The following is a 13,048-nucleotide window of genomic DNA, read 5'->3' as shown; positions in this document are numbered from 1 at the left end:
CTTCTGCCCTTGTCCTTCTAGGTGGTAGAGGTCACTGATTTGGGAGGTGCTGTCGAAGAAGCCTTGCACGAGGATGTCTTCATTTATGAATAAATTATAGAGTACTAAGCATGTTCGACCATCAAATTAAATACTTACCAAAATAACTACATGGAGCTGAGACCTTATTGAATGAGTGGTTTAAGTTATTGCCATAGAAAAGAATAACCTCCCAGAAAGGATTATAAAATGGTTTATCATCTTGATGTGAAGTGTGAATGATTACTCAGTGAAGACTGCAGCTTAAAAAAAATCAGTCAGTGTGGCATTCAGCAATTTAAATATTTACACAAAATCAACTGCAAATCTTTTGTGAGGTGATGCTTACATCAGAAAGATATAAAAGCTACAGTGGGACAATATGCAGGATTTTTTTTCAGTAGTTCTCAATGAGAAGGTTGTTACTGCTGAGGCAATGGAAAACTCAGGTCAGGTGTAGCACAGCCAGATACAGAGTGAAGCTCCTTCTACTGTGTCACATCAACATACCTCTATCAAAACCTCAGACATGGGCTCCCAGTTGTACCAGTGTATATTTTTTTCTTATACCTGCCTATCTAAGTGAATTCATGCTGAATTAGGGGTCGTTTATGTTGTCGGCCCATACCCACTAGGAACTGGATAGAGACTGCTCAGACACATCTTGCATTGTATCCTCACATCCACCAGACTGTGGAGACTTTCAGCCCATCAATCTGGCCTGGATTTGAACCCAGGTCCCAGAGGTGTGAGGCCAGTGTGTAAACCAATGAACCACTCAACCAAAAGACAGCACCTCTGAAAATTCGGAACTCCTTCAGTATTGCACTGAAATGTCAGACTAGATTATGTGCTTTTAAGTCCTGGAGTTTGAACCCACAACCATCTGACTCCAAGGCAAGAGTGCGAGCAGTGAGCCAAGCTGACACTTGTTCTTAACAGCCATAAGGAACGGTGGGGAAAGATTTCTTCTGGTCGTTGTTTTGTGATGAAATCATAGACATAAACCCATTTAATGAGAAGTGAGGTTATCCACAAGGGCTTAACTTTATTGATATTATGATTATTGTTTCTCTGAAGTTTCCCCTCTTGTTCTATACACATCACCCCACATGATCTTCCTCCTCCCTTTTGTTCAAATGAAGACTCATCACATCACCCCCCACTATAACTCAGTCTATCCCAGGCCATCAAAACTGTGGAACTCTTTGCCTCCCTCAGTCTATCCTTCCTCCTGCAATGTACAGATTATAGATTTTAAAACCCAAGTTTGGTGTCACCTAACCTGTACTACTTGATTTATCTTGTCCTCTATTCTTTCTAACCTTGGTGGCGTCTTTCACTATGGGCCTCACCCTTCGAACTAGTTTCTTCGTATTTTTTAAAAGAAGGAATATTCTATATATTAGAAGATGGCTGGATTGTGTGATTATTAATACGCATGAAGTGTGCAACCCTGCTCAACTTGTTGGTTAAACGAAGAGGATCTAACACATGTACATTATTTTATATTAACATATGTACAAATGAATGATATGCATACTGCAAAAGCTATCCTTGTGACAATCTGCTTCCTGTCACATGCTGCTGTATCACAGCAAGTAATTCCAATCATCTTTCTCCTGGTATTCAGGCAGACAAAGTGTTGTCAGATTCTGGTGAGAATTTTCCTGTATTTCTTGGTTTTCCTGTGTTATGAGGATTAAATAATAAGGCCCCACAAATCAAAACAAGTGAACAGTTTAAATATTTTAAGCAGGTTGTATGATTTGGGGGAAAATATATAGTAAATCATCTAGGAAATAAAAGGAAAAATAAGGGTGTGGCATATAGAACGAGTACTGTTTATTTACCTGGTTTGCTCTATTTCACCAATTAGGTTCCCACTGCTACAGTCACTGGAGACTGGAGGTTGAATGGCATTCCATTGACCGGATGATGGGTAAGTTTTTGCAGGAGCTGGTGAGGAGAACCATTCCTGCTCCAAGTAGTGGGCAAACGAGAATGAGCAAAACTTGCTCATGGTGGGCAATTTGGTTCAAGTGAGGGTAGAGAGTGGGATTTGAACTCTGCCATTACTGGGCTAATGACGTCCATTTATAGATGAGAAATTGGGTGGTCTTTGGCACTGTTTTTGTTATGGGACGTTTGTGGTTCAAAACCGAGGAGGTAAATGTGGAATTTTGACATTGGGTTTCCATCAAAATTCAACTTCAGAAAAGGTTAAGATTACCTCAGACTATCTTGGTTTCAATTTTAAAGACATCATTTGCTTAGTAATAATGAATAAAGCTTGATTTCCCATGAGTGCTCCCAGAAATAAATTTAAAAAAAATAACTGTGAAATGTGATTGAAAATGCTTCTAGCACATAACATAAATCTTAAACTCAGCATTTCACAGTGATGTGTTGTGTAAGCTTTAGATTGCATTAAGTGCTAAAGGAACTGTAGTGAATCCAGCTGGATCCATCCAGTTCATTATGATGACCATTACAAATTCTGTGAAATCCTCAGAGGAGAAAGGAATATCTTCCATAATTATTGATCTGAATATGAATTTTTAAGTTTTAAAATTGGAAACTTTTGTCATACTGGTGAGAGCAGCATAGTAGATCCTGACTGAGATTAACCCAAAAGTTGGCTGTCCTCTTCAACCAGGACTTTGTAATGCCTGGTGTCAGCCGTGGCTCAGTGGGTGGCACACTCGCCTCTGAATCAGAAGGTTGTGGGTTCAAGTCCCACTCCAGAGACGGGTACAAAATCTAGGCTGATAGTCCAGTGCAGTACTGAGGGAGTGCTGCACTGTCAGAGGTGTCATCTTTTGGATGAGACTTTAAAACGAGACCCCATCTGCCCCCTCAGGTGGAAGTAAAAGATCCCGTAGGCACTATTTCAAAGACGAGCAGGGGATTTTTCCCGGTGTCCTGGCCAATACTTATCCCTCAACCAACATCATTGAAACTGGTTATTTGAGTATTAACACATTGCCGTTTGTGGGACCCTGCTGTGCACAATTTGGCTGCTGCATTGCCTACGTTACAACAGTGACTACCTTTCAAAAAGTACTTAATTGGCTGTAAAGTGCTTTGGAACGTCGTGAGATCGTGAAAAGCGCTCCATAAATGTAAATCCTTTCTTATCCATTCTGTCATAAATTATCTTCAAATCTTGAGTTCTCAAAATATGAAAATATTACAAGTTGTAAAGAAATTTTGTTCCCCATTCTGGTCCCAGATAGTTACTGATATGGGATTGTTTTCTTCTAAAGGCTACACTATCTGGTAACAAGGTGTTGCAATATGGAAATTCCATATCTTTGAAACCATTTGTTAATTATCATGAAACTTAAAGCACTCTGAGCTCTGCAGATGGCTCAATGAGTTTAACCAGTGAGTGAAATAAAAACAGAAAATGTTGGAAAAATTCAGCAGATCAGGCAGCATCTGTGGAGAGAGACACAGGGTTAGCGTTTCAGGTCGATGACCTTTTATCAGAACCTGTGAGGGAGTTGGTCGGGAAGGTTTCGTGTTCAGGCCCTGATCTGCGCAGTGTTAGTTAATCTCCGCTGGGGCAGCGATACAGTTGCTATAATTGGCCTCAGCACTGCTGGGTTGGGGGGCAATCAGCTAGGGTTCTCACTCTTGCTCATTAACTTTTCCCTGAGGGGAAGCACATGACTTGTGCTGGGCTCAGATCAGGGAGTTGGCCTGCTAGGAATCCTGAGTGGGGACCTGTACTATTCGAGCTCCAACAAGATAGGTTCACACTCTTCAAATACAGCAGTCTCCTGACGTACTGCCATATCCTCTATCCAATAGGTACAGTACTAACCCAACAAAACATTGCTCTTTTTAAAGCTTCGTTATATGCTTCCTTGGGTCATGTAATATGACAATATTGTAGAATAAGAATCGTCCATCATGTCCTCCTGTGAAGGCTGATTTTAACAGTCATTAATAATCTCACACAAACATTCAGTGTCTTCCACAGCACACTGTTACCAATTCCCTTCTAATGAAAACTGCTGTCTGTTTGAAGGAGGTGGTGACCCCAGAGAAATACTCATTATCATTTTGTTAGTCATTTGTTTCTCCCTTTTTCCCTTTCTGGAGCCTCGCTGTGTCAGATGCCACCTTCAGAGTGGAAGGCAGGCTGTAGACACTGGTACAAGGCACTGCCGCTCCTACTCTGTAGATGGTAGTTAGAAAATGTATAGCAATAGTTGAGGATGCAATTCTCCCTCCCCCGCCCCACCCCTGGGTAGTGCTTGGTCTGTCTGCAGTGCCAAGGTTGAAATTGGAAATTTGGTGTGTGTGGACAAATCACTGCGCCAACCCACATCCTACTACTCCATGATGCAGTAGGTTATTGTCATGCCCTGTAACACTATTCTGGCCTTCCTTTACACAGCTACAACTTTCTAACCTCTGTTTATGAATTTAGCTGTTGTACAGTGGGAGTTTTGTGCTAAATTTTCACCACGACCGGTGTAAATTTGGTGTGAGATTCTAGTATAGCATAATTTAGAAATCTAAGTCGATAGAATAAATAATGCGCAGTACTTTCCTTCTCTGGTTACAATCTTCTGTAACTGTAGGTATCGAATTCACAGCAGTTGAGATGATTTCCTGGATCTTACTAGTACAAACCCTTTGAGAGCTGGACTAACCAAATTCTGAAACGTAACGAGTAAAATGTTTACTCCAGTCCAAGTGTACAAGACTTAGATAATTCAAAAATTGAAAATGTGAAAGATAACCAATTAACACTGAAGATGTCTATTGGTAAATATCCATCAACAGTGGAACTCTGACACTCAGTAACCTTCCCCCTTTGAGCAATAGAAACATAGAAACATAGAAAATAGGAGCAAGAGTAGGCCATTTGGCCCTTTGGACCTGCCTCGCCATTCAAAATGATCATGGCTGATCGTCTAACTCAGTACGCTGTTCCCGCTTTTTTCCCATATCTTTTGATCCCTTTAGCATTAAGAAATATATCTATCTGCTTCTTGAATACATCTAATGACTTGGCCTCCACTGCCTTCTGTGGTAGAGAATTCCACAGGTTCACCACCCTCCTGAGTGAAGAAATTTCTCCTCATCTCGGTTCTAAATGGCATACCCCGTATCCTGAGACTGTGACCCCTGGTTCTGGACTCCCCAGCCATCGGGAACATCCTCCCTGTATCTAGTCTGTCTAGTCCTGTTAGAATTTTATGTTTTGATGAGATCACCTCTCTTTCTTCTAACCTCTAGTGAATATAGGCCTAGTCGACCCAATCTCTCCTCATACGTCAGTCCTGCCATCCCAGGAATCAGTCTGGTAAACCTTTGTTGCACTCCCTCCATGGCAAGGACATCCTTCCTTAGAAAAGGAGACCAAAACTGCACACAATACTCCAGATGTGGTCTTACCAAGGCCCTGTATAACTGCAGTAAGACATCCCTGCTCCTGTACTCAAATCCTCTTGCAATGAAGGCCAACATACCATTCGCCTTCCTAACTGCTTGCTGCATCTGAATGCTCGCTTTCAGCGACTGGTGTACAAGGACACCCAGGTCATTATAATGGGGAACAAAGAAATGGCAGAACAATTAAACACATACTTTGGTTCTGTCTTCACAAAGGAGGACACAAATAACCTTCCAGAAATGTTAGGGAACCAAGGGTCTAGTGAGAGGGAGGAACTGAAGGAAACCAGTATTAGTAAAAAAATATTTCTAGGGAAATTAATGGGGCTAAAGGCTGACAAATCCCCAGGGCCTGATAATCTACATCCCAGAGTACTAAAGGAAGTGGCCCTGGAAATAGTGGATGCATTGGTGATCATCTTCCAAAATTCTATAGACTCTGGAACAGTTCCTACAGATTGGAGGGTGGCACATGTAACCCCACTATTTAAAAAAAGGAGGGAGAGCGAAAAATCGGAATTACAGACCAGTTAGCCTAACATCAGTAGTGGGGAAAATGCTAGAGTCTGTTATAAAAGATGTGATAACAGAACACTTGGAAGGCATTAACGGGATTGGACAAAGTCAGCATGAGTTTATGAAAAGGAAATCATGCTTAACAAATCTACTGGAGTTTTTTGAGGATGTAACTAGTAGAATAGAAAGGGGAGAACCAGTGGATGTGGTGTATTTGGATTTTCAGAAGTCTTTTGATAAGGTCCCACACAAGAGGTTAGTGTGCAAAATTAAAGCACATGGAATTGGGGGAATATACTGGCATGGATTGAAAATTGATATTCAGTCACTGTAAATCACCTACTCTTATCACTGGTTATCCGAGGTTGTTACTGTACCTCACAAAGTGCTTTAGTTCCTATAGGGTTAACTAGAAATAGATCGGACCCTTTGGATTTGTGCCATCTGTTGCCTTCAGTCTGTGGGAGTGACTTAAAATTTACATGGAAAACAATTACAGAAAGTATCAGGAAGGGAGGGCTGGCTTGATTCTCCCAGTTTAATTCTTTAGCCACCGTTTATTAATTTTACATTTCCAGTTAAGGTAATGGTGCTACTGACTTCCACAATGTACATCTCTTACCGAATTGGTCATTTTCTGAAGACTTCATTGCAGGGCCATAGGCCAGCTGTGTAAAAGACAGCCACCTTGTTGATGCAACAGATTTAAGCCATTGCCTTTAGCCAGAACTGCATTAGTGAGTTCATATCGACAGCCGTCTGCAATGCTTATCTTTAGGATGCAATAAAAATTAAATGGCTGTCGGCAAATCTGTGACCAGCTTGTGCGACCAACTGAAAGCACCCTGTGCTGATCTGCATGGCCACTCTCTAAATGCAGCTTCTCCCTGCTCCTATGCAGCTAACTCCTGGTTTTGCCCATCCTGTATCATTGGTCCACAGCCTCCTGCTTTACATCCCTATCCTCCAAACAAGTCTGGAGGTAGGATAATGAGGTGTAGTTGTAAGTATCTCACTGCAATGGATATATCTAAATGAAAGAATCCCAGAAAATGACTATTTGGCAACATTATTTATAAGCGACACAGTAAATTCATCCATCAAAGGCAGTAATTGGTCCAACGGACATTATTAATGCTTCAGTTGGCACTAAAATTTATACCAACACAATTTCTGCAGTAGTGTGAGAGGACAGTGTTCAAACTGCTCTCAAATCAAGGAAACGTTTAAAGTTAGAAGATAGCTGACTCTCCCATCATCACAAAGATAAAGGTGGTTCCGCAGCCCTTCAGAGTTCTTTATAACGGTCAATTTTAACGCTTAAAAGGACTGCTGAGGCCTGGTTGCTGTTGCACTGGTGGGGTGGACCCACCTGGGGAGCTTCGCATTGTGAAGAAAACCCCAAATCGGCAGAGTTGTACTGAATGCAAGAAACTAATGCTAGGCATTCAGATCTGCTCCACTTTCAGTTTAGCTAGCCAGTGCTATCAGGAGTTGGAGGCTTAGCACCTTAAGATGGTATCTATTTCCCATTGTGAGTCAAACATGTTACTGGTACAGTCACTCACACGCACCACTGAGTTACAGCCCTGAGTATTGATGGTGTGGAGGTGGGGTCTGTGCAGATGCAACTTGGTGTTATTAGGAGGCTCTCATACTGGTGCAATAGTTTACATAGGTACTGATCATTTCTTTCGGCTGATGACTTTCAGCTGTTACTTCTAACTTTATGAGGCAACGTCACACAAAGAAACACCAATAAAAGTACTTGACATAATGACTGTAGGTTACCAGGATGTGTGTCTCTTACCTGATTGGCCATTTTTTGACGACTTCAATGCTAGTTCATACGTCAACTCTGTAAAAGACAGTCAACAGCACAAATCAGTAGGTAGAAGGTTTACCCCTCAGAGCCATTAGTGTGTGCAGGGCTGGTGGAGGGGAGGGGAGGATGAGGAGAGGTATAGGGTGGCCATCTGTCTCTTTTATTGAGTCGGCTGTCTGAAATGTCTAAATGGACATTAAGAGGGTAACGTTACGAGTCCACGCTCCCAGCAGGGAGTTTTGCCTGCTGGGGGCTCATATCAGATGTCCTGACATGCACGATCTTCTGAGCACGGCTGTAAAATCCTGGGCGTTGCATGCCTGAATTTCTGATGTATGCTTTCAGCAGACAAGGCTTCCCATCGAGAGCATGGACTCGTAAAATTAGCCCCTCCCAAAAAAGTCTGCTTTTTAAAAAAAAATAAAAGTCACTTCTTATCCCACTCTGCTTCCGTGTCTTAAAATATGAAGGCATCAGTTAGTAACTTCATCAACATCACTTATAACATCAGCAGCAATAAAGCAATTTTAAGAACTCTGGACAACAACCTTGAATGTGCTAAGGCACTTCACAGAGGTGGAATGGATGGTGAGCTGAGTTCGGAGAAGTGACTGAAAGCACAGTGAAAGAGATGGGGTTTGAGGAGGCCTTGGAAGGAGGTGAGAGAGGTAGCAAGGCAGAAGGGCTTGGGGGAAGCGTGCCAGAGACGTGATCTCGTCCCCTGTACGACACTAACTTACCCACTCATCTGGATTTGACTAACATACGAACAATGACGGACCAGGAAAAGACCACCTAGTCCATCCAGCCCGTCCCACACAAAAGCAATTTCTTGTGCGTCACAGTACATTTTGAATAGACAAAAAGCAGAAGCCGTAGAGAGTGTAAAGTCACTGCCTCACTCCTCCAATTAGTGCGAAATACAGGCAAGTAAGTAATTTGATATTTGGTTTTTCATCTGTTTTCAAGAGAGCATTCTCATGGGTGCCCTTCTGGAATGGCCAGTCCACATGCTAAGACCATGGATTCACTAAGGTGCTCGTGACCCAAGACCTACTCCCATAACTCCATTAATACTTCCAAATAGCAACTCTCCACACTGCTTCTCAGCGGAACCTTAAAAATTAATACCTTACCTGCCACAATCTAAATATAGGATTGAATAGCTTGCACCCTGGTCAGCAGTAACCTACATTTTGCTTTGTGGTATTCGTTTCATTCTGTTGTTTAGTCAGTAAAATCTCATCTAACTCATTGTGTATGATGCTCCCCCCAATGGCTCAGGGAGTTTATCCAATAAGGAGCTGAGCCACACAGACTAGCAGGGCCCGAGGTTCAACTTGGTATGTGCTACGTTAGCTGATCTCGGTAGGGGAGCTATGATTGACCCTCAGTGCCGTTGGGTTATTTTATACTCTTCCCTCCCCCACCTCCTCCCCTCGCCGCACCCCGGGGGTTGACACCAGTGACTGAATAGCCGGCTGACAGTCGCCGTCCAGCCTCGCACAGGAATAACGGTCACATGGAAGAAGTACAGGAGGGTGACTGATGCCCATAGAACTGTACCCCGCCAAAGAGTCATCGCCTTCGAGAGGGGAGAAAACGGGTCAGGATAAAAGCCAACCTTCACAGGTGACCAAATGGCTAATGGTCTGTACCCCGCTGACAGCACCAGTGGGAGAGTGGGGCAATTTAAGATTCATACGTGGAAACCTGGAGAACGAGAAAAACTGAGCAACAGCCTTGATGAGGTTGACAGCTCAAAAACAGGCCGAAACATAGGCCCATGTTACATTGATGCACTGAAAGAACAGTGGGGCACAGGCTTATCATCACTTAAGCTGTATGTCCGTTATTTCCTCACTTATTTCCTCACTTGTATAACACAAGATTGTATCAGAATTTCAGAGATTTTCTCGCAGAGTAATTGCAGGTTGTTGTGGGTTAGGTATTGTTGAACGTGGTTCCTGAGTCTGTTCCTAGATTTACCTCCCCCTCCCCCTCCCCCCACCCAGTGTTCTAATTCCCCCCACATCCAGTGTTACACTGCTCCTAACTTCATTCCCCCCCCTCATCCAGTGTTACACTGCTCCTAACGTCATTCCCCCCCACACATCCAGTGCTACACTGCTCCTAACTTCATTCCCCCCCCCTCATCCAGTGTTACACTGCTCCTAACTTCATTCCCCCCACATCCAGTGCTACACTGCTCCTAACTTCATTCCCCCCACATCCAGTGCTACACTGCTCCTAACGTCATTCCCCCCACATCCAGTGCTACACTGCTCCTAACGTCATTCCCCCCACATCCAGTGCTACACTGCTCCTAACGTCATTCCCCCCACATCCAGTGCTACACTGCTCCTAACGTCATTCCCCCCACATCCAGTGCTACACTGCTCCTAACGTCATTCCCCCCACATCCAGTGCTACACTGCTCCTAACGTCATTCCCCCCACATCCAGTGCTACACTGCTCCTAACGTCATTCCCCCCACATCCAGTGCTACACTGCTCCTAACTTCATTCCCCCCACATCCAGTGTTACACTGCTTTTAGTTCATCCCCACACCCAGTGTTACACTGATCCTAACTTCATCCCCTCCCCCACTCCCTGGTGTCGTGGTGGGATCCAAAGTATTGTACAAATAAGTAATTTTAATGTAGGAAAACAGCTGGTCAAAATTCACATTGTGGGAGAAAAAGTGAAAAGAGGCCATCAAAAAGCTTTTATGAATCATGTATTGTTCCTGGTACTTTGTGAGCTTAAGCCATTTACAAGATTCCCCAATCTGACACAACACCTTCTTTGAACGTGAAAATTTTGTATTTATTATGCAAACTTTATTGATTTAACCACGGAGCAAAGAAAAATCAAGCACGACTCCTGTGTGTTCACCAAAACAGTCGAGTTAAACACTTCCTGAGCCCGCTGCTGCCTGCGCACTGCTGTATTATCATTAAGCCACAGAAACTCTGCATTCTGCAGTGGTGGCAATAACTCCCAAAGCTTTCAGACTGCAGGCATGCCTGTTCTGAGGCTCCCTGTATCTCTCATACATCCTTGCACCTATCAAACACTCCTATTTTTCACTACTGCGGTTATGACTCTTCCCTTTTCATTTATTTTCTTCTTTTCTCCGAGTGGGTCTCCTCATACCATGCACCAAGACGGATAATGTGCTGCATTAGGGACTTCCTACAGAAATTAAGACACATGGTATTGAGGGGAATGTAGCTACCTGGATAAAGAGATGGCTCGGGGTTTGACACAAAACAGCAGGGATCAATGGATCCTTTTTTTGGATTGGTGGGATGTGGATAGTGGGATGTCCCAGGGATCTGTCTTAGGACCTTTTTTTTTGCTGGTGCGGGCCTGCTTTTAGGCTTCTGACGATGTTGCTCTGAAACCAAGCTGTGTGAGTGCGGCCTAGTGTGAACGCCTGATCCCCCTCCCTGTGGGTAAGGGGTGGCCTCTTCTCCAGCATTCGACAGCACTGTTGTGCCAGCAATTCTACTCTCCATTTACACAAAAGTTGCCTTGGTAAAACTTAATCCAGCTCAATTTGGCAGAGATTTCTGTCTCCGTTCAATGCAGCCCCAGGTACATAGAGCTGTATCATTAATAGAAGAACACAGTAAACACCGGCTGATAGATTTGTGTGTCATCCAGCGATAAGACTCCAATCTGCTAATGGAGGCTGTGGGGAACAAGTATCTCAACTGCCACATTACTTTATAAATTGGAAGGCCCAGGGTGATTAAAAAGCGTATGAGACAAGAGGAAATAAGCTATTCAGTGGTGAACAGACAACACCGAGCTTACATTTGTACATGACTTCATGCCACGAGCTGGGAGAAAAAGCTATGTGAGGTGGAGATGAGGAGAATTTTTTTTACTCTGTGAGTTGTTATGATCTGGAATGCACTGCCTGAAAAGGTGGTGGAAACAGATTCAATAGTAAGGGAATTGGATCTCTATTTAAAAAAGGACAAATATGCAGGGCTATGGGGAAAGAGCGGGCAGTGGGACTAATTGGATATCTCTTTCAGAGAGCTTGCAAAGGCATGATGGGCCGAATGGCCTCCTTCTGTGCTGTATGGTTCTATGATGCCACTAAGTGCCCACAACTGCTCATATGGCGAGTCTGTTAATCTCACTAGCTTGGCGGGAGGTTGGGCTCCATCAGGATTGTGAATCTTTGGAATTCTCTACCCCAGAGGGCTGTAGACACTCCGTTGTTGTGTATATTCAATACTGAGGTCAGTAGATTTTTGGACACCAAGGGAATCAAGGAATAGTGGGATAGGGTGGGAAAGTGGAGTTGAGGTAGAAGATCAGCCATGATCTTAGTGAATGGCGGAGCAGGCTCGAGGGGCCGTATGGTCTACTCCTGCTCCTATTTCTTACGTTTAGACAGAAACAGGAGGAAAAGTCAGAGCAATAGTAGATTAAAAATATTTGAAAAAAGAAAAATTTGAACGGGAATGGGACTAAATGGATAAGCCTTCCGGAGGGATGGCGGAGGTGCAATGGACCGAATGGCCTCCTTCTGTGCTGTAAAATCCTCATAATTCTAATCATCCTGTACTGCTCTTGCGAACCTTCAGTGACTCGAGGCCTGGAGTAGGCTGCCTGCCTAATCACTCAATTGAGCCAGTGCGGTGTGGCACTGGGATGGGTGGGGCAGGAAAGGAAAGTTGGGGGCAGGAAAATAAATATCTTAACAGATATAAAATCTGTCTGAATATTGGGGAAAAGGAATGAGCTATGACTATACAGAGTGTGAAGATTTAATTTGAATTTTTTTTGTGCAGTGAGATGTATTGCTATCACTGCCATTGAAAATACAAGAATTGCAGCAGAGAACAGACCGTGTGTTATTATCTCTGTACAACAACCTCTGTTACACTGGGACCAGCTGAATAGTCAGAAGCCGTGAAGGGAATAATCGTGTTTTTTGCCACAAGTATTGTATTCACATAAATCTGGAGGGGTTGCTAATCAGGAATTTGCATTTGTACAAAACTTCCTGTTCTCCAATTTATTTTGATGCTTTCAAAGATCATTTGAAGATTTTCCAAAAGGCAAGTGGTCTCAAGCTGTTAGTTCATTACTTGTGGGTTGTTGAAACGACAGGCGGAAAGCTGTATTGTCAGTGACTTACGTGTATCATGGCCTGTAAAGTATGTGTGATGTGGAGATGCCGGTGATGGACTGGGGTTGACAAATGCAAGGAATCTTACAACACCAGGTTATAGTCCAACTGTTTTA

At 43.4% G+C, this 13,048-nt stretch overlaps 1 protein-coding gene across 1 annotated transcript in view; it reads right to left on the bottom strand.

The window, feature by feature from the left end:
* The window catches only part of ccdc92ba (coiled-coil domain containing 92Ba), a 70,743-nt gene that overhangs the window by 30,195 nt on the left and 27,500 nt on the right, over positions 1 to 13,048 (bottom strand). The window contains exon 3 of the mRNA XM_068008336.1: positions 7,760 to 7,807. Coding sequence (XP_067864437.1) covers positions 7,760 to 7,807 — 48 coding nt within the window. The remainder of the gene's footprint in view (positions 1 to 7,759; positions 7,808 to 13,048) is intronic.

The sequence above is a fragment of the Heptranchias perlo genome, chromosome 28, assembly GCF_035084215.1.
Source record: "Heptranchias perlo isolate sHepPer1 chromosome 28, sHepPer1.hap1, whole genome shotgun sequence".
Taxonomy (NCBI): Eukaryota; Metazoa; Chordata; class Chondrichthyes; order Hexanchiformes; family Hexanchidae; genus Heptranchias; species Heptranchias perlo.
Note: the sequence above shows the minus strand (reverse complement) of the source record. Positions and strands in the feature narration are given on the sequence as shown.